The 22,513-nt window shown below is 41.8% G+C and overlaps 1 protein-coding gene across 1 annotated transcript in view; it reads left to right on the forward strand.

Annotated features, from left to right (window-relative positions):
- The window catches only part of LOC134540846 (laminin subunit alpha), a 136,908-nt gene that overhangs the window by 5,666 nt on the left and 108,729 nt on the right, over positions 1 to 22,513 (forward strand). The window contains exon 2 of the mRNA XM_063383837.1: positions 6,260 to 6,406. Coding sequence (XP_063239907.1) covers positions 6,260 to 6,406 — 147 coding nt within the window. The remainder of the gene's footprint in view (positions 1 to 6,259; positions 6,407 to 22,513) is intronic.

Consider the following 22,513-nt stretch of genomic DNA (forward strand, 5'->3'; position numbering starts at 1 on the left):
ACATGATGGTGGTAATGTCCACTAGCAGGCGGTAGCTCCTGGTAGCATGTACTGATCATAAAATGACGGATCCATGATGGTCGTCAAGGTCAAAGTCAAATTTCAAGGTCAAATTTCAAGGTCAAGGTTCAGGGTCAAAGTTCAAGGTCAATGACAAAGTTCAATGCCAACATACCAGGTTAAAGGTATGGTGAACAGAAAATTATATTAACATGTCGCCAGCACACTCTAGCAGACGAAAACAAGATGACGGTCTCCAACAGACGAAGACAAGATGGCGGACATGACATCATACCAGCTGACGATATATACCTTGATATTGGTGGTAAGTTAGTCTGTAGGTGGCTTCTGTGGAGGACGGATTTGATGTTTTTATTTATTTTTCGCCCTCACCGGTTTCGAACCAAGGACGGGAATCGATATAATCAATCAGAATTCTATTAAGTTAATTTTTTTGATGAATTTTGGAATTTTTCCCGATTTTCTAACATATAAATTACGGATTTCCAAGATGGCGACTAAATTTCAAGATGGCGACCATAACGGTAATTGCAACATTAATAGGATCCAATATGACGGTCATAACATAAAGTGTAACGATGACATAGTACTCAACCAATATGGCGGGTGTAACGAAATATGCAACATTTATATAATCCAAGATGGCAACCGTAACGATAAGTGCAACAGTGGTTTTTAAGTGTTTTTATTATATAATTCAATTATTTAATTTTTTTATGATTTTTAAAATTATTTTCATTAAAATCGGATAATAAATAAAAAAAGGTTAAAGATGGTGGGCGTAACGGAAACTGCAACGGTGACGACATTATCCATGATGACGTCAGAGGCTTATCGGAGGCTGTAGACATGGATGCTTAAAGCCTGTATTCCACGATGGAAGTTTCCTTGGAAGGTCTTTCATGGCAGCTGGCATGAAAGGTTCTATGGAAGAAATATCGGAGCGCTGGCCGTTTCCATGGAAGTTTTTGTAATCGGTCGCGTTTGAATTTTCATGGAAGGTTTCATAAAATGTGAAAATTATAGCCAATCAGAATGAAGTAGTGTGCCCCTAGCGTTAAACATTTTAATTTATTTTGGAGGGATTAGTTTTGTTATTGATTTGAAACACGCAACGCGGTAAACATGTGGTCTGTTGAAGCAGTTATAGCATTATGTGAGAATTATGAAAAATATCCATGCTTATACAATACGAAAAGTATGAACTATCACAACAAAAATATTCGGCTTCGTGCACTGAACGATATTGCAGAAGCCGTGAGTGAAGTTCGTCCTGGAACTACAGTTGGCGATTGTAAAGTAAAACTTGTTTCGTTGCGGACGCAATTTGTTGCGGAACTTCACTCACGGCTTCTGCAATATCGTTCAGTGCACGAAGCCGAATATTTTTGTTGTGATAGTTCATACTTTTCGTATTGTATAAACATGGATATTTTTCATAATTCTCACATAATGCTGTAACTGCTTCAACAGACCACATGTTTACCGCGTTGCGTGTTTCAAATCAATAACAAAACTAATCCCTCCAAAATAAATTAAAATGTTTAACGCTAGGGGCACACTACTTCATTCTGATTGGCTAAAATTTTCACATTTTATGAAACCTTCCATGGAAATTCAAACGCGACCGATTACAAAAACTTCCATGGAAACGGCCAGCGCTCCGATATTTCTTCCACAGAACCTTCCATGCCAGCTGCCATGGAAGACCTTCCAAGGAAACTTCCATCGTGGAATACAGGCTTAAGCCTACATATGGAAATTTCTAACTGCTGGAATTTTTGAGGACTAAAACGGGAAATTTTTCCTCGAAACGGGAATTTTTCCCTCGAAAACGGGAAATTTTTCCTCAAAACGGGAATTTTTGAGTCATTTTGAGTCATTTTTGAGGAATTTTTGAGTCCAAGATGGCCGCCGACGTCACGATTCAAGATGGCGGACACCGACACCACACACCACGCGCCGGCGCCAGTTTCAGTAGCCCCCAATATATACTACTGACGGATGAAATATTATATTCAAAAATGTCTGAAATTCATAGTCTTTATTTTAAAAGTTTTTTTTAGTGAGTATATGTTAATTTGCTCTTTTTTTATAACTTGCTTATTAAATTGTTTTGATGTTTGAAACAAAAAATATCTGGGCCACAAAAATAATTAATAATGCACGGTAACTCGAAAATATATTTAAATAAATATTTTAAGAGTCTGTTCAATCATGTACAAGTAGTACTTAGCTTACATGATCGCCAGAATGGTGTCAGACAATTATTGTTCATATCAAACTCAAAACATGTCCATAGGCAAGTTAATAACGTAATACAGAAACAGCTTAACAAATAAACATACAAAAAAATCTTTTAAAATAAAGACAACGCCTTTCAGACAATTTTGAGGTTATAATTTCATCCGCTTGTCTGTCTAAAGTGAACTTTTAACTCATAAAAACCAATATTTTTCACTCCGGTATTGTTGATGTGTAAACATCTTTGCTCTCGGTATACGGGTATACGGCATTTGGTAGGAGTAATTTCGCGAAAATTATGCGGAAGTCGATGAACAGAAATATGAAACAAAGATGGCGAACCCACGTGTAATAAAATAAACCCGTATATAGTCAATTTCGTAAACATTAGGGTACATACCAAACGTATCGGTGTGCCAAATGAAACTTAATGATATTGAAACTACCCCGAAATATATTTGGCAAACTAAAATAGTCATAATTAAAAGTAATCTGAAGTTTTAAAATACCTAAGAAAACTGCGATTACTTGGATTTTAATATATACATATTCTCGAAACATTAACGGACTTGGTAGCACAGCGCTAGAATGCGCGGTTGTTTAGCTCAAGGGACCTCGTTCGAGTCTCGTCATTAGATATATTTTTTACTTATTAATAACATTAAAATATAATAATACTTTATAATATAAACGTTGAATAAGCTCAGTAAGATTTAAGGTTAGGGTGTAGTAATTATTTACAGACGGTTTTTAGTCGTTTAAGCAAAATATAATTACAAACATATACTTAGTATTATGATATGTGTTTTAAAATATTTCAGGTTAATATTTTAGTAATACCTTAGAAATTTAACATCTAACGTGTGCGGAATGTTTAAAGTTTTAACTGTTTAGTGAATCTTAACACGAATGACAGCATTTTAATAAAATTTCTTGTAGACATTAAGCTCCAAAGCAGGGGTTTAGAATTTTTTAAAGTCCTTTTCGCTTTTCATCAAAGCCGTTTCAAATAGTTTAAAATTTCAGTTTGTTTTTTTGTGTTGTCATCTGCGGGTGATGGTGGCAAGCAATGTGTACGATTCAGGTAACGAATTCTAGCGACGGGCGCAGAAAGTAAGTGCGTGATTCGCTTATAGAAATTTTGGTATGTACTTGAAAAGCGAATGTTATATTGATCAGTATATTTACCACGCGCGGCATTATTTCAAAGTATTCTACTTTGCGAAAACCGGCGCATATTTTCAATTGAAGTTTCATTCAAGCATAATGTTGATAATAGAATGTTGAGTAAGTTGACTTTATTTTTTTTTAATATTTCGGTTAGGCTATTATTGTGCGCGTTTAATACAGGAAAGCTATCCAGGTAGCGATTTAACTATGGGAGGTACTGGGACAACACACAGCATAAATGCACGGGTAAGAATCCGAACCCAGTATCACTGCGAACACTATTTTGTAGTGATGGAGTTGTTTAAATGTAAATGCAAAATTTTTAAATAACTGTGATTTTTCTGTTCCACGAAGAAAAAAAGAAAAAGAAAAAACTGTTTGGTGATTGTCTGGAAAAGGTCCCATTGTCAGAGGTGCCCCCCCCCCCCCCCCAACGCTATGACTCACCCCCCCCCCTATCCTAATGATGCGCACCCCCCCCCCTCCGAAATTTTTTATGCCATTTTCTCAATGATTTACTCAATTATTTTATAATATTATACTTTTTTAGTATTATGTTATCACATTTTGCATTAATTAAAACTGATTTTCTAATAATAATTTTGGTCATATCAGGTAATATTTCCATCCTGAACCGACAGATGCCAAACTGCTTTTGTTGAGGAAAGTGCGGGGTTGCCAATTTGATTTACAAGATCCCTTTCAATTATCACAGCACCAGAAACGTATTTTCACATTAGAAGCTATAATTATGTAAATAATATATACATTTTTCTCGTCTTTTAACCACCCCTCCCCCCCCCCCCTGAAATTTTAATGACGCAGTCTGCGTCGTTACCCCCCCTTGTGGGCACCCCTGCCATTGTCGACCCAGGGACCTCGCTAGGGGCCGGCCGTTGACTCTCCGACCCCCGGACTTCGAGCCGGTGACGATAGCTCCTGCCGCAGGGTTGCCAACTATGGGACTTTCCTCTAGCCGGGAACTCGGTCGTAAACGACTGTAAAGCTTAGAGTTTTTCTTGGCTGTAAAAATCGTAACAAATTTTGAGAATTTTGAAATGCCAGGTAAAATTAATTAATATTTTCTGAAAGAAATTCAAACCATTTCTTGAAGTAGCCTGTGGCATTGCAGTTAAACCTAAAAATTAAATTCTCCTTATTTTTACAACCCAAAAAAGTTAAAAATGTAACTTTGGCAGCTAATTATGCAAAAAAAAAAAAAGGTATGAGCTGTATATATATATATATTTTTTCATTTCGTGAAAGTTAATTAATTGAAAAAAGTCTAAAAGTCGATCAGTGATTAATATATAATATAAAATCATGACCTGAAATGGGAGGCACCCATAGGCGTGCGCAAGACTTCGGTATTGGTGGTGCCAGATTACACAACAGCCCTGTCATTCACGGACCCCGAACCTAAAGCGGGGAGTCCGGGGGTCCTCCCCCGGAAAAATTTGGATTTGAAAGTGCAAAATGGTGCTATTTAAGGTGTTTCCGAACAAAAACATTAAATACACAGATGTAAAAATTCTAACATTTTTTATGTCAAATTATGGCTTTGAACATTATAATCACCAGGAAAACTACTAAACTATTTACAGTTTTAAGCTTTTGTTGAGCCATAAAGTAAATTGCACAAATTGTTTGCACGGAATTCATGCTGGTGGCTTTGAAAAACCATACTTATATGTTTTCTGAAGACGCCAAATAAATGCTAGAAAAAACATTCTCAAATGTTAAGTTTTAAAATCAACAAATGAAGGGAGTTATTGTAACATACCTAAACTATGTAAAATATTAAAATAATAACAATACACAAATAAGAGTGGGCAATAGTTTTAACTTCTGGAATACAACAAAAATGTTTTGTCGGCGACTGCATATAAGTCATCGAGTAAGCCTATCTTTTTACTAACTAAACTCTCTCTTTTTTTAAATAAACCCTGGCGGACGGCGGCTATTATTCCGTGCGCCTGCCGAGTGGAGTGAACAGTGGACACCGAGCGCGCATTCTATGTAATTCGAGGAGAACTAGGAGAAGTATTTACATTTCAGAAGTTTCGTAACCGCGGCCCGCGTGTACAACACAAGTAATTGCACCTGGCTTGTTTCCGTGTGTATAGTTGGTTCGATTGATAATTGATATACTGATAGTGTTATGAGCACATATCTGTAACTCGACACGATTGGAAAACATATTTTTTTGTTGGAAATAATACGGATTTTTGTAAGTATGTATTATTTCTGCGTGTAAAAAACCAAATAACGTTAACCCTAATGGTGGTGCCAAGGCACCTGTGGCACCTACCGTGCGCACGCCTATGCAGGCACCCCCTTAACTTCTCGCAGATTCGCAATCGACCCTCAGGTGTTGTAGTCGGGTCGTTACCACAACGCCGAAATACCATAACGCCGAATGTCAGAATTGACCACAACGCCGACAGCTGGAAAACTGCTGTGTACCACAACGCCGAAATAAAAACAACTTGAATTTGTGTGTGTTTCTTAAATGTACCTTAACGCCGAAATACCACAATCGAACCTAACCTTACCTAACTAATCCAATCTAGCGTAATATAACCTAACCTAACCTAACCTAACCTAACCTAACCTAACCTATCCTAACCTAGTCTAACCTAACCTAGTCTAACCTAACCTAGTCTAACCTAACCTAACCTAACCTTTGTGGCAGTCCTGCAATGACAGCGTTGTGGTATTTCGGCGTTGAGGTGCGTCCCCGTTGTGTTGTCGTTGTGTTGTCGTTGTGTAGTCGATGTGTATCGATGTGTATCGACGTGTATCGACGCGTGTGGTCGCGCAGGTGTGCGACTACTGCGACCCCGGCTCGCCCGACAAGCGCCACCCGGCGGAGTACGCCGTGGACGGGGCCGAGACGTGGTGGCAGAGCCCCCCGCTGTCCCGGGGCTCCAAGTACAACGAGGTCAACCTCACCATCGACCTGGGCCAGGTGAGCGCCCTCAGCAACACTGCGACACCAGGGGTGTGCACATACTTCAGGATCACTTTTCGGGAGGGGCTATATCGCACCAAGAGAGGTCGTAGTTGCAAAAAATGAAAGTGGTCAGATATTGGCCTTGGAATATAATTTACAAATTACAGGTTTCTATCCCAGTGCACTCATCCAATGTGTGACGGGATCTTTTGCAACCGTGAGTAGCAGGCTCTGGAATAAATTAGACCAAGCGACAAGACAAACCAAAAAATCTAGCTTCCTTTAAGTACAGGCTGAAAAAACATCTTTGTAACAACTGCTTACCATGACCACTTCGATACCCTATTGCTTGAATCTGTGTGTGAATGTGCGAGTGACTGGTTTTAATGTAGTAGCACCTATTTTTTTTTTAAATACTATTTGCTGCATGTTTAATTACTTTCCTTCTTATGTATGTCTGGGCTCAATTTTTAATTACTTTAAATTAGTTATAGTTGAATCTTTTGTAATAGTTAATATTTGAATATTAAGTCAAGATTTTAATTTTCTTCTCTTAATATTTAGTCAACATCTGCTTATATCATGCTTAATTTTTAATATTCCAGTATCTGATGTAATTGCAGAAAAGTGGTTAAGTGTAAGAAAAGGCGTACCGCCTTAACTTCGCCACCAATAAAGACGATAAATAAATAAATAAATGAATGAAATAAAAATTTTGAGTCTCCCTCCACCCTGCACCCTAAGCAAACGTGAGAATTTAAAAAAAATAAACCTATTTTTTTGTGTAAATACGTTAATCTGTGCTTGATTGCAATGGATTTATTAAAAAAAAAACAACATAAATTTGCTTTATTATTTTTTATTTAAGACTAGTATATAAGACAGAACATAGCCTACAATCACAAAGAGAAAATCGAAGAGTAAAATTCTTAAATGGGAACTACTAAAATTCTTAAAAGAATATTCATGCTAATTCAGTCCACGGGGGTCTCCTGTGTGGTCTCAAGAGTGACTTTGTGACGTTAGCGTAAACGCTTAAATATATTATTGTGTAGGTTTTAGCCATATTCTAGTGGAGAAACATGTTTTACTCTATTTTCTCGCAATTTCAAACTGTTTCTTGCGGAGAAAAACGTGAGATTGGGTGAGTCACGGCTAGCCGCCTGGGTGCTGCTGTTCTGTGTCCACGTCTGCTCTATGGTCTCTCGCTCGCCGGAGACACGGCTGCCAACAGAGCGCCCGCCTGGTTGCTGCTGTTCTGTGTCCACGTCTGCTCTATGGTCTCTCGCTCGCCGGAGACACGGCTGCCAACAGAGCGCCCGCCTGGTTGCTGCTGTTCTGTGTCCACGTCTGCTCTATGGTCTCTCGCTCGCCGGAGACACGGCTGCCAACAGAGCGCCCGCCTGGTTGCTGCTGTTCTGTGTCCACGTCTGCTCTATGGTCTCTCGCTCGCCGGAGACACGGCTGCCAACAGAGCGCCCGCCTGGTTGCTGCTGTTCTGTGTCCACGTCTGCTCTATGGTCTCTCGCTCGCCGGAGACACGGCTGCCAACAGAGCGCCCGCCTGGTTGCTGCTGTTCTGTGTCCACGTCTGCTCTATGGTCTCTCGCTCGCCGGAGACACGGCTGCCAACAGAGCGCCCGCCTGGTTGCTGCTGTTCTGTGTCCACGTCTGCTCTATGGTCTCTCGCTCGCCGGAGACACGGCTGCCAACAGAGCGCCCGCCTGGTTGCTGCTGTTCTGTGTCCACGTCTGCTCTATGGTCTCTCGCTCGCCGGAGACACGGCTGCCAACAGAGCGCCCGCCTGGGTGCTGCTGTTCTGTGTCCACGTCTGCTCTATGGTCTCTCGCTCGCCGGAGACACGGCTGCCAACAGAGCGCCCGCCTGGTTGCTGCTGTTCTGTGTCCACGTCTGCTCTATGGTCTCTCGCTCGCCGGAGACACGGCTGCCAACAGAGCGCCCGCCTGGTTGCTGCTGTTCTGTGTCCACGTCTGCTCTATGGTCTCTCGCTCGCCGGAGACACGGCTGCCAACAGAGCGCCCGCCTGGGTGCTGCTGTTCTGTGTCCACGTCTGCTCTATGGTCTCTCACTCGCCGGAGACACGGCTGCCAACAGAGCGCCCGCCTGGTTGCTGCTGTTCTGTGTCCACGTCTGCTCTATGGTCTCTCGCTCGCCGGAGACACGGCTGCCAACAGAGCGCCCGCCTGGTTGCTGCTGTTCTGTGTCCACGTCTGCTCTATGGTCTCTCGCTCGCCGGAGACACGGCTGCCAACAGAGCGCCCGCCTGGTTGCTGCTGTTCTGTGTCCACGTCTGCTCTATGGTCTCTCGCTCGCCGGAGACACGGCTGCCAACAGAGCGCCCGCCTGGTTGCTGCTGTTCTGTGTCCACGTCTGCTCTATGGTCTCTCGCTCGCCGGAGACACGGCTGCCAACAGAGCGCCCGCCTGGGTGCTGCTGTTCTGTGTCCACGTCTGCTCTATGGTCTCTCACTCGCCGGAGACACGGCTGCCAACAGAGCAACCCGCTGATAACGAGTCGAGCCGACGGTAAACACGGGACGTCTGAAGTTGTGCGAAGCGAGACGCGCAGCGCAATGCTACTTATCAAAGCATCCTTGGAACACATCATTAACGGCTTTCTTACACCGTGAATCCTGTGTGTAAGTGTGTGTTAGAGAGACCCGCCTAGTCGGTCGTGCATTGAGCCGTAACCGTAACATTATTATGGCGGAGAAATGCGCGGTTTCAAAGGCCTTCAGGATAGACTGCATATTCTCCTGTACACTTGGGCAAATAGCGCAAGTTCATTGGCTGCTGACTTGTAAGTCGACTTAGCTGGTTTGTCCGTGATTCGATCCTTCTTTGGTTGAGGGTTTATAACTGGTTGATATTCGTCCAGATGAACAGTAAGCCAATAGCAAAATCATCTAAAGGTTATGTGTGCTTGAATTCTGGCCTATCGCCGAATAAATCTGCGAATTTTTCCGGTCTCTAGCTTATGCTATAGGGACCGGAAAAATTCGCGGGTTCAATGAACTGCAGGATGAACTCCATAGTTCTACGTACACTCGGTCAAATGTCACCCACTCATTGGCTGCTGTATTGTTAAATGTCCCAACATAGCAGCCTGTGATTCGATAAAGCTTTGGTTGGGTGTTTCTCATTGGCCCAGAGTCATCCAGGTGAGTTGTGAGCCAATAGCAGAGGCGGCACTGAGGTGTAACTATTTGTATTTTAGGCTATCGCGAAATGAATCAGCGAATTTGACCGGTCTCTAAGCATAAGACAGGTTTAATGTGGCGACGGTGGCTACCAGTGCAGTGCGTGCAGCTCTGCGCAGTTGGCGGCCCTGATGGGAGGCTGGTGGCAGCGACAAGTGTCCCGCACATGTCGGTCAGGAGGGGCCCGGCTGGTTGTGGCTAGGGGGGTAGTGGCTGGAGGGGCGCCCAGCCTCGCTGTTCTGCTCCCACGACAAAGAGCGGGCTTTGACGCACCTCTCCCCTCCTCACTAAACCCTTCCCCCTTATCCATCAGTCACTGGCAGCCCTCTGGGAGCAGTGGGAGACCAGCGGCTAACAACTCCAGTAGCCCGACATGTGCCCAAGTGGTGTTTCAAATAGACACGGTCAGTGGCGGATCCAGGATTATGGTTTGGGAGGGGCTTGACCCAGCTGAGGCTAGGCTTTATCAAGGCAAACACTAAAACAATTAGTGGACCCAGATGCTTTTTGAGGGGGCTTGAGCCCCTTAACCCCCCCTCTGGATCCGCTACTGGACACGGTAGATAGCGCCACTGTAGCTAGCCAGTTGTTTTGTAAATCCATAGAGAGCGTTAACTCTTATAAATGAAATATCATTTTAAATGTTCATCACGTAATTAAACGAATGAATTAAATAATAGTAAAAACCATAGACCATTATTTCATATTGTTTGTTCAATATGTTCTTTTTTTACGGTCATGTGTTACCACCTGAGATTTTTTTTTCTTCGAATTTTTAGGTTAATAATTAAAGATTTTCAATGTGGCGGCCAAGTTGACTGACAAGATGGCGGATGCCACGATGATCTGGTAATAAATACTATTGCACTCTAGTACAAAAATAAACTAATATGGCAGCAGCTATCGGTAGCAGATTAAAACAAAATGGTGGATCCGATATGACCGCCATGACGTCATACGGGGGGGGGGGGGGGGGGGTGTTTTATCTTCTGGTAGCCTCCGTGTGTTAAATGTTTAATTTTAAAATTGTCAGAAGCTTTAATATTATTTTATATTACTGAACAGTATTATATATCTGACCTAATGAGTGCTATTGATAGAGATAGAATACATAGAATCAGAATTCGTAGTGTAATTGGTAGGGGCAGGCATTTTTCGCGAATAACTCTGAACGCCTATTAGACTGCAACAAGGTATACCCGCACCAGCGGTTTCTTCCTTGTGATTGGCGGCCGTCTGCGAGAGAAGTAGTTGCCTTGTTTGCTGAGCCACTCAGGACGCATTTGGTTCCGGAATTAATTACTGTGATTGGTGTTTTAACAATCGTCATGAAACTGAAAGAAACTTACCCATTCACGAAACACAGACGATGCTACAGTGTTTTAACTTTCAGCTAGTCTCGGAATCTTTTCGCGAAATATGCATGTCTTTAGTAATTGGAGTGTATTTAATAAGGCCAAATGTTCCATTGACGTGCATCAAAGTGTATGAATCTGACGTCGCGTCGCGAGTATTTGCCGGCTGCGAGATTTTTTTTCCCTAACCTAACTTAATTTAAGTTTGTGCGGGAGAGGTCTAGGTAGAGAATACTCTTAGTGCGTCTCAGGCCGAAGCCTATACGCCCTACACATGCAGGGTGTTAGCTATGCAGGAGAGGTAGCATGCATCATGTGCTAGGAGGGGATTGGCCAGCCACGGCTGCGATTGAAGCCATGAATAGAGACCTGAAAAATTCGCGGGTTCATTTCGTGTTATGCTAAAATTCAAATAATTATACCTTGGTGCTGCTTCTGTCATTCGTTCACTGTTAATCTAGAGGACTGAGGGCCAATTAGAGACCCTCACTCATAGAAGTGTCGAATCACAGGCCACCCGGTCGAGACGTCTCACAAGTCAGCAGCCAATGAACAGTTGGCATTTGCCCGAGTGTGTAGAGGATATTGGAGTCTATCCTGGAGGTCATTGAACCCGCGAATTTTTCCGATCTCTAGCCATGACTAACTCCCCTCACTGACTGTTCTAGACTATAACTACTAGATAAGCTGGGCCCAGGTAAAACCTGCATATACACAGGGAAAACCCTGGGCTCTTACATGCGGGATGCAAAAATCATGCTGTTGGTTACGGGAAACAGAAGGATTGTTCTGGTATAGTTGGACGGAGTAGAAAAATTGGGTGTGGCTGTTTCAAGGACACGGCCGTGTGTTGTACGTGAATACGTGTACGTAACAGGTGATATTTTCTATACAAAATATAAAATGCGTTATTTTATGTGTGTTATAATCATGTTTGAACACTAAGAAGTCGCGTATGGTCTGACATATATATTTTTTATTTTAACACCATATATATTCACTGTAACTATTTTACACTAATGTTTTATATATGTAGTCGATAGATTTTGACGAGAGCTGACGTTTGAAACCCAAACGAACGTCGTAGCTTTTCCGAGTCAAAAGTTATACTAAATGGAAATCTCGAAACCCAGCAAAATGACCTCAAAATGGCGGCACTTGCCCCTCCACCGCGCGCGATGCATCACAGTCCTCTTTTAGCGTAACGAATTCTTTGATCCTTTAGCCATTCCAGTGGTGTAATTAAATTTTGGATGGAGATGATAGATATGTAGCTGCAACACTAAACTGCATCCCCAGATTTTGTTATCATTCGTTTTTTTTTAATTGCCTCCCACTGTGGAAGCCATTTTAAAGTCTTATTCACGTGAAAAGTGTCTACCATGCGGGGGGGGGGGGGGGGGGAAGGGTGGGGTTTTTTGGCGCTTGGACATAGTTGTCAATTCAATTCAAAAGTGTTTATTAACACCTACTTTACACTTTATAGTTTTGGTATATACAACAGGACACTCCAGCACTCGGTGCATTTTTGCCTCAATATAATTTTAAATTTATTAACAGTTTCTATTTGAATAGTTGGGGAAAAAAAGTCCGGCATTGTTTTTGGTTGGCACTGGCTGTTTCCCCGCCGGGCTGCAGGCCAGCCCAGTTGCGTGCTGTGGTGACTCTTCCCGCGCCGAGTGATGACGTCAGCACCAGCTCGACCCCCTTGTTCGTGCCTGGGTCGACAGTTACGTCCAGCTGCCGCCGCGCATTCCTCTGTCAGACACTTTCCGGGCCGCGCAGACTCGCTGCGATTGGTCACACACTGTTCAAAAAAAATTCATCACCTCAAATTTATCAAGAACTCTGGTTTTAACTAGAGTCCTGAAAAATTCGCGGGTTCATTTCGTGTTCTGCTAAAATTCAAATAATTATACCTTAGATAGTGCTGCTTCTGTCATTGGTTCACTGTTAATCTGGAGGACTGAGGGCCAATTAGAGACCCCACACTCATCGAAGTGTCGAATCACAGGCCACCCAGTCGAGACGACTCACAAGTCAGCAGCCAATGAACAGTTGGCATTTTCCCAAGTGTGTAGAGGATATTGGAGTATATCCTGGCGGTCATTGAACCCGCGAATTTTTCCGGTCTCTAGTTATAACTAGAGTCAGTCATTTTTCGCGAAAAAAAAAATCTGACAGCCTACTAGACTGCAACAAGGTATACCCGCACCAGCGGTTCCTTCCTTGTGATTGGCGGCCGTCTGCGAGAGAAGTCGTTGCCTTGTCTGACCGAGCCACTCAGGACGCGTTTGCTTCCGCACTGGACTTCTGTGACTGGTGTTGTGACAGTAGACATGCACCTGGAAGAAACTCACCCAATCACAAAGCACAGACGATGCTACAATGTTTTAACTTTCATCTCGTCCCGGAATCTTTTCGCGAAATATGCATGCCCCTAGTTATAAGTAGAGACCTGAAAAATTCGCGGATTCATTTCGTGATAGTCTAGAATCCAAAAACGTGTGACTTTTTACTGCATCAGAGATTGGGCCACAGTTTATCTGAATGATACTCGGCCAATGATAAACCTTAAACAAAAGAAGTATCGAATCACTAGCGTCCCAGTTAACAAGTGTCATGAGTCAATAGCCAATGAGCGGGTGGCATTCGCCCGAGTGTGTAGGGAATTGTGGATTCTATCCTAGAGGTAATCCAAAGCGCGAATTTTTCCAGACTTATGAATAACGCTAACCTAACCTAACCATCATTTAATTTTAGTTACGATAACCCAACTCAAGCTAACCTAATCTACCTTCCTGGAAACAAAAAATGAACTATTATTTATTACCAGGGGGTGGTCATGTTTGCATGATTACATCCTAACAGTGAAGCCTTTTTTCCCTTCAGCTAATTGGTTAAACGAACGCCCAGAACATTGGCTGAAGTGCAGTGTATGCAGTGTGGAAACTGTTCTAAATGACCGCGGATGGGTAGTCAGTCCTGTTTACGTATTTCATTTTTAAACTGTATTTGCAGAACAGTGAAAATGGCTAAAAACGCGTGTTTTCAGAGTAATTTTTAGGCATGAAACTCCCGGAATAAATTCTTGAAAGCACCCAAGGGCCTTTGCATTACTCCCTTATCTTCATTTCTCCGCCATATAATGTTATGGTTATCGCTCATATCTCATAAATTGCCCCATGCGCGACGAGAAGACTGCTAGCCAGTCCTTGGCCTTGCGCTTAGAGGCGACGGCGTGTTGGAAGCACCAGCGAGCTACGCACTTATCACATCGCCTTACTAACTAGGCGGGCGCCTTGAACCTGTGAAATTTCGCGTTCTTATCCGGCAACAGACTAAACTACAAAACCTTTACCTACGCATTTTAACTACCTCTGCAACTGGATCACGGCATGAAGGAATAGAAGACAATGACTAGAGACCTACAAAATTCCGGATTCATTCGGTGATAGGCTAGAATTCAAACACATATCCCTCTTAGATAATTTTGCTATTGGCTTACTGTTCATCTGGACGAATCTCAACCAGTTATAAACCCTCAACCAAAGAAGGATCGAATCACAGACAAACCATCTGAGACGACTTACAAGTCGGCAGCCAATGAACTTGCGTTATTTGCCCGAGTGTACAGGGGTATGTGTAGTCTATCCTGCGAAGGACATCGAAACCGCGAATTTTGCAGGTGTTTAACAATGATAATGACGCGAAACAGGCCAGAGGGAGAGAATGGGGCAGCAGCCAATCAACGATGTCAATGCTCTGATTGCTATAAGGCTGTGCAGTCCACCTTGCAGCAAGAAAAACAACGCGGATATTGAAGAGCTGTCGTGAAGGAGCATTCCACGGATTCTGTGTTGAAACAGATACAGGATGAGTCTGAATCCGGCCAACAAACTTCGACAATAAGTTGAACACATCTTTACGACTTAATGTCTGAAGTACTTCCCAAGGCTTGAACAACATTTTTTATTGTAAATAATATGGGGAAGTATTCAAGACAGCAATCTACGCTAATCATCTAGATACTGTTTAGTTAAACAAGTTCGTATGACCACATAACACAGCGTTTTCTCAACATTCTGTTCGCGAACAGACACAGCTCGGATATATCGAGAACTTTTCAGATCTTGTGGTTTCTTCTGCTCTGCACACGGTGTGTCCGTGTGCACGTGACAAGCTGCTGTCGCAAGAGGCGGGGGGGGGAGAAGAATTCAGGACACAGTTTTTATCTTCCTCAGTGCCGAAGGCCATCGTGGTTCAGACACCAGAGTTCATCCCGAAAATATCTCCGAGAATGACCCCGTTGTTCAGCTGGGAAAAAAAAAAAAAAACCTCTCGGTGGCCCAAGTTTCTTTCCAGTAGATCCCGGTGGTCTTTCGTCAGTGGGAAAACAAGGCGGACGTTGCCGTGATCCGGTATTTTCTCCCCCCTCCCGTGACTCCTCCACTCCATCAGTGCATTCTATTACCGCATAGGCCGCGTTTATAAACTACAAAAAAAAATCAAGACGCTATATGTAACAAAAAGGTTTCTATACACCAGGTTGTAAACAGACGAGAGCTGCTGTGACGAGTCGCGTCATCCCAGGGCCGATCCGACGCCCGAACAATCCAGAAGGGCGGCGTTCATTCACGCCACTCCGCGCGGTGGCCTCGGAAAAGTCGAAACCCGCAGAACTCCCAGGCTTATAGAAGGGAAATTGACAATGGCCTGAGGCGGGACGGTGCTAGGGGAGCGGTAGGGGGCAGGTTGGACCCTTGTAATCTGGCCAGGCACGCGTGGCATGCCTGACGTCAGTGGCCGTGCGGGGCCGCCAGCCAGCTCAGAGCCTGGCATCGTGTCGTGGTCCTGTCTGCGTTCGGAACAATATGTTAACATTAATGTTATCGAATACATTCAATACACATGTCCAGTGTACACATGCTTACAGTAACACGCGTTCAAACATGCATTAAATACCTACAGACTACCTGAAAATAAAATTCCTGTAACTTCTGTGTCTAAGGCATGTATGTCGGACTACAATGGGGAGGAAATACATAATATTGTAACTCACTAAGGATTACAATAATCCTGCCAAAATAATATCTGTGTAACCTTATGTAGTTAATTTGATTTAATTTTTTTTAATATGTTCGTATTTTTTTTTGTATGTGCATCATCTTAGCTCTCAGTATACAGCATTTGATCGGTGTAATTTCGTGATTGGAACGAAAGTCGCATTGAACGGAAATATGTAAACACGGTGCTGAAATCTGTGTTGGATGGCGCAAATCAAAGTTCACAAAGTCAAAGGGAAATTTTATTTTGTTAACTGTTTAGTTTTTTTTTTTTTTTTTAACACAATGGGCAGTGTTTTAATAAAATTCCTAGTCGAAAATCAGGTCCAAATCCTAGGAATTTAGTATTTTTGCAAATATTTTTTTCCCTCGCTTTTATCGGAGCCGTTTCATTATGTAGTTTTACTTTTCGCTCCGCAAATTGAATGACTCGATAGTCGACGTAGTTTCTCCGGCAGCGAAATCTAGCGGCGGGTGCGGAAACTACGTGTGATTCGCGTCCAGAAATGCAGTTGAAAAAAAAAACAATGTGCGTATACATTTATCACGCTCGACATTTTCGTGTCCGAGTATTTGCAGCATGAGAACACATGATGTAGAACTTAAAAACTAGCTCAATTTTTTTTTTTTTTTAAATTTTTAAATAATAAACAGACCCCTCTCGGATATCTTGAGCAGTTGTTTCTTCCGAAGCTCTGCTCTAAACTAAATAAACAAAGCCTTGTTCCTACGAAGAGCCGCAGCCCGTGGTAGCGCTCACGTCCCAGCGGGGGTGACGCAACAAGATGGCGTCGTCTGCGCTCCGGACATCTGGGGGAAGCCTACAACTCACGTAGTTTCGGTTCTCTGCAAGAATTTCCCGAAGATTGCCGAAGTTTTGCGTTTTGGTATTAACGCCACTTCAGCCGCTAAATCAGAAGTTTCCAATGAAAACAAGCATGTTGTGACTGCAATGGCGGCTTAAGGATGTCTTTTCGGGAGGGGCTATCGCACAAAGAAAGGTCGTAGTTGCAAAAAATGAAAGTGGTCAGATATTGGCCTTGGAATATTATTTACAAATTACAGGTTTCAAATACAGAACCTTAGTAGCTCCATGCAACTTTTGATGAGATAAAAAGTTTAACATATGAAATTAAATATTTAAGTAAACATAAATATACACTAATCAATAAAATTGGTCTCGGGAGGGGCTATCGCCCCCACCGCCCCCCTTCTGGAGCCGCGCTTGCCTAACCTAACCTAACCCTTCGATTTTTTTAATTTCAATTTTTGAGAGAAATCCGAAGTTGCACGAACGTGGTAGGGAACCGAAACTACGTGAGTTGTAGGCTTCCCGGACATCTGGCGAGCAGTAGGCGCCGCGCCCCCCTCCTTGCTCGTCGTGCTGAAGTCATGTCCTGTGAGCTCGCTTGTTGATTGGTTCCCGCCCGCAGATGCTCTGGACGGCGGCGCGGTTCAAGGATGCAACCAGACAAAAAAAAAATTGGTTGTCTGTAAAGTCGGTTTACGGACGATAGTTTAACGTGACAACGTCAGAACAAAACATTGATGAAATGATTGCATACTTTTATGAATAAAATTGAATCAATTTTATTGAATGATCACTATTTTGTATAGATACAAATAAGGAGTGAAATGAAATCTACAATTTAATTGATAAATTTACTTTTATTTGCACTCATTAATTCAAATATGTTTATTACTTTAACGAAGAGATTATTTTAACTATAACTTTTATACATGCATGTTATTTAACTTCTTCCAATCTGTGCAATTCTGTTAAGGATAGGACGATGATAGGAAAAGTAGGAAACGAATGGGAGTGTTTCAAGTTTAATGTGACTCGAAAAAGTCAAATCGATGGTTGTTCCAATCGAGTGGAAGAGAAATAGATGCGGCCCAAGCGTGCAATGAGCGTAACGGGACAATGTTCGTAACGGGACACTTTTTCGTGCGTGCAGTCGGCGTTCATCGATTTATTAGACGTCACGTCAAAAAAAAAAAAAAACGTGAGTTAGTCTTTCAGTCCTAGCCAGAGATGTGTTAACATCTATAAATTCTCGTGTTCTGATGTTGCAGACACACTTATAAAACGAAACTCGGACACTAAATTTAACGCGGAATTAATTAAAATAATGCCGAGCGTGATAAATGTATACGCAAATTGTTTTTTCAACTACATTTTCCGGACGCGTATCACATGTAGTTTCCGCAGCCGCCGCTAGATTTCGCTGCCGGAGCAGCTACGTCGACTAGTCGAATAATTCGATTTGTAGAGCGAAATTTGAAACTATACAATGAAACGGCCCCGATAAACGCGAAAAGGATTTTTTAAAAAAGTAAGCCCCGGTTTTAGACCTTATTTTCGACTAGAAATTTTATTAAAATACTGCCCTTCTTGTTAAAATGCACTAAACCGTTAAAAATATTAAGTTTCCCTTTGGCTTTGTGAACTTTGACTCGCGCCATATGCCACAGATGGCAGCGCCGTGGTCACACATTTCCGTCCCATGCGATTTCCGTTACATTCACGAAATGACTCGTATAATGCCGTATACCTAGAGCTAAGATATCTCACATCAATACACTGCAATGTGAACATGAGCAGTATTCACCCGCGTGATAAAAAACAAATACTAACGATTGAGTAAAAAAAATGGTCACCACCAATCTACCACAGCCATAAACACGTTCTTTGAATGATTAATTGCAATTGGGGAGGATTATTTAAAACATTTTAATGTACATACTCCATTTCTGGTTTCCACTGCGTGTTATAAATGAACCACAAGAATGAGCAAGAAATATGAATACACAAACACACAGAACAAACAATTCAAAATCAACAGATGTCAATTGTTAAACAGAGGTATCCCCCCCCCCCCCCAAACACTATGACTCACCCCCCTAACCTAATGATGCGCCCCCCCCCCCCCCCACGAAACCTTTTATGCCATTTTCTCAATGATTTACTCAATTATTTTATAATATTATACTTTTTTAGTATTATATTTTATCACATTTTGCATTGCATTTTATAGAATTATCACTATTTTGACGTGACAACGTCTAATAAATCGATGAACGCCGGCTGCAAGCACGAGAAAGTGTACCGTAACGCACATTGTCCCGTTACGCTCATTGTACGCTTGCGCCGCATCTATCTCTCTTCCACTCGATTGGAACAACCATCGATTTGACTTTTTCGAGGCACATTAAACTTGAAACACTCCCATACGTTTCCTACTTTTCCTATCATCGTCCTATCCTTAACAGAATAACACATTGGAAGAAGTTAAATAGCAAACATGTAGGTATAAAAGTTATAGTTAAAATAATCTCTTCGTTAAAGTAATAAACTCATTTGAATTAATGAGTGCAAATAAAAGTAAATTTATCAATTAAATTGTAGATTTCATGACACTCCTTCGTATCCATACAAAATAGTGATTATTCAATAAAAATGATTCAATATTATTCATAAAAGTATGCAATAATTTCATCAATGTTTTGTTATGACGTTGTCACGTCAAACTTCGTCCGTAAACCGACTTTACAGACAACCAATTTTTTAACAATATCGGGTAGTATCAATCTGGCAACTGTGCGCCATTTGCTCTGTGCTGCTCTGAAGCAGCCACCAATAAAGACAATAAATACATAAGGGTGAGAGACACAATGGGCTATCTCGTCACTAGTGTCTGTTCTATGAAGGCGTGGGTAGGCTTCAGATAAACTTTCCCCCCTCTTCCTCGACATTGTAAACACCATCCGCACAGCGCGTATCCTGCGCAGACAGTAACAGTTTTGTTATCTCTCCCGCGCAGCTCGGCAATTAGCCCCAGCCCACTCATTTCCGGCCGGCCCTCCCCTCCCTTACAACCCGTCTTTTTTTCCAACTGGAACCCTACGATCCATTGACCCCCGATCAGAGTACCCACGAATATACATTCGCTCGTGGCAACTTTCTCGGTCGGAATATAAAACACCGTGATGTTGCGAAATTTCACAATTGTCATGACTTCAAAGTATTTTTAATGTTGCCGTTCTAACCTAACAAACTTTTCATGTTTTAGTTACGTTTACCGGGACGTGCGAAAACTTGCATTCCCTGGGGGGAAAAAAAAACAAAAAAAAAAACGAAAGGTTCATTTCCACGATTTTAGTGTCACTGACCTGAACTAACCAACGTTAGGGGGGGGGGGGGGAGAAGAAAGAAGAAGAAAAAAAGAATGTTTGTGAGACTTCTCATACTTCAAACACGTTATTTTGTATTTTTTGTACAACAGACTTAACCTGACCAGCCTTTCATTGTACTAGTAGTTACGATCACCTATAAATAAGAAAACCTGCAGGCAAAAAAAAAAAATAGAAATGGCTCCGATAAAAGCGAAAAAGACTTAAAAAAACAAACCAATCCCCGGCTTTGGACTTGATTTTTTACAATGATTTTTATCAAATTACTGCCAATCTTGTTAAAATTCATTAAACATATGATACTATAAAGTTTCCCCTTTGGCTTTGTGAACTTTGGTTCGCGCCATCCGCCACAGATGGCAGCACCGTGGTTACACATTTCCGTTCCATGCTAGTTCCGCTCCTTTAACGAAATCACTCCCACCAAATGCCGTTTACCGAGAGCTAAGATGTTACACATCAAAAAGTACTTGAAATTTGTTTATGTAAAACACCTAACTTATCTTTTTCCTCAACAATATATATATATATATATATATATATGTGTGTGTGTGTGTGTGTGTGTGTGTGTGTGTGTGTATGTATGTACGTATCAGCGCGTCGGGCATCTGACTTTGGATCAGTGAATCTTAGGTTTCTCTTTTTTAAACGCATCCATCTTCCACTTATCTGCTGACATCAACCGTCCTCTCGCCGCCTCTTGTGGATGCTACAGTTGACTGACTCTTTTTAGACCGTGTTCGAACCGGCCAGTTTGTAATTTTTTAATTTGTGGCTTGGTAGACACTCCGATGCGATTAGTATTCAGCGTAAAATAAATTTGAAGAGTTTACCGTTAAGGCCTGGTTCAGAAACCAAGTAAAAAAGAAAAACGCAAAACTCATAAGTTCAACAACGTTTTCAAATATCGTTTATAAACTACCCATGGTGAGAGAAGGAAAAAAAAAAAAAAAAAAAAAAAACCGCAAGGCAGGTATCAGTCAACTTTAAACTTCTTGCGTTTTGGGTTGCGTTTCGCCTTTCATATTTGGATGGAAGTGTTCCGAAAACCTTTCAAGACGCGTACGTTATGTGCCGAGAAGGCAAAGGTGTTTTAATTACATACGTCACGTTTCAATTGTTAAACTTTCGCACTGGGAAAGAAAAAAAATATTCTTTTAAATTAAATTATTGACAATTTCAAATGTTTTCATGGTAAATATAAATTATAAAAAAACGTCCAGGGGAAGAATTTCGTTTTCGACTGTTTTACAATTACAAGTTGTAGGGTTGGTGCAATTTTCGTGCTTTATAAAGACAAAGACTGTGATTTATTTGCTTTGGCTGCGTGTTGTGATGTCGCGTCTTTTGCGTAATTTATAAACTCGATCAAAAATCAATACATTAATTTGTTACTTTTTGGCTTAATAAATCGCGAATTTTAAAAAGGGAAAGGAAACTAAATATTTTGCGTTTACAACAGTTCGAACCTGTGGGCGGTCCGTGTTCTGAACACTAATTTTGAATGACGTTATATTGTTACACGGAACAATCATACTTCTCTGTCTACTATTGCGATGTTCGAATCTACCAAAATAAACTTTTTTGTCGATTGTTTTTTTTATTGTTTTCATGCATTGCAAATGAGTACGCAGCCAAGTTTTGATTTTTCGTTTAACTTGTGACAGTTGTGGGAGTTCAATAATATTTAATTATTTATTCCATACGCCAAAAGTAGATTCTAATAAATGAATTCCAAGCTCACTGCAAAAAGGAATAATTTGTGTGTTCGGCCTTTGGAAAGCATCGGTCGCAAACGGGCAGCACTGATCAATTTTTTGTGTCAGTTTTCTTGGCTTCCTACCACACCGTCCGTTATTTTCTGAAAACCTTTTTGAAACGGGAACCTAAAACAGCAATTATAATCAGTATTCTTCTTCTTAGCTATCAATGGCATAGATTAGAACAAAAATTTAAAGTTGACCAATGTATTCCGATCAGGGAGATTCAAGCCATCGCTACCACCACCCATGACGTCATAGGATCACGTGGGCCTACCAACGATAAGTGTCTGTTAGACACTTCAGTATTTAGGATAACGCAATATATATGTTTTTAACGTTTATGAAATATATTTTTATTTACCTCGGTTTCTACCTTCGGTATTAATTTCAGTCACAGGGAAATTTCGTCTACCAGTTGCGTTTCCATACGACCAATATTAATCTGATGGCTGCACGACATAAAATTTGAATCAGAGTTCGAACTCAGGAGTTGGCCATCGGCCATCTTGACCGTAGCGTCAT

The sequence above is a fragment of the Bacillus rossius genome, chromosome 17 (genome assembly GCF_032445375.1).
Source record: "Bacillus rossius redtenbacheri isolate Brsri chromosome 17, Brsri_v3, whole genome shotgun sequence".
Lineage (NCBI taxonomy): Eukaryota > Metazoa > Arthropoda > Insecta > Phasmatodea > Bacillidae > Bacillus > Bacillus rossius.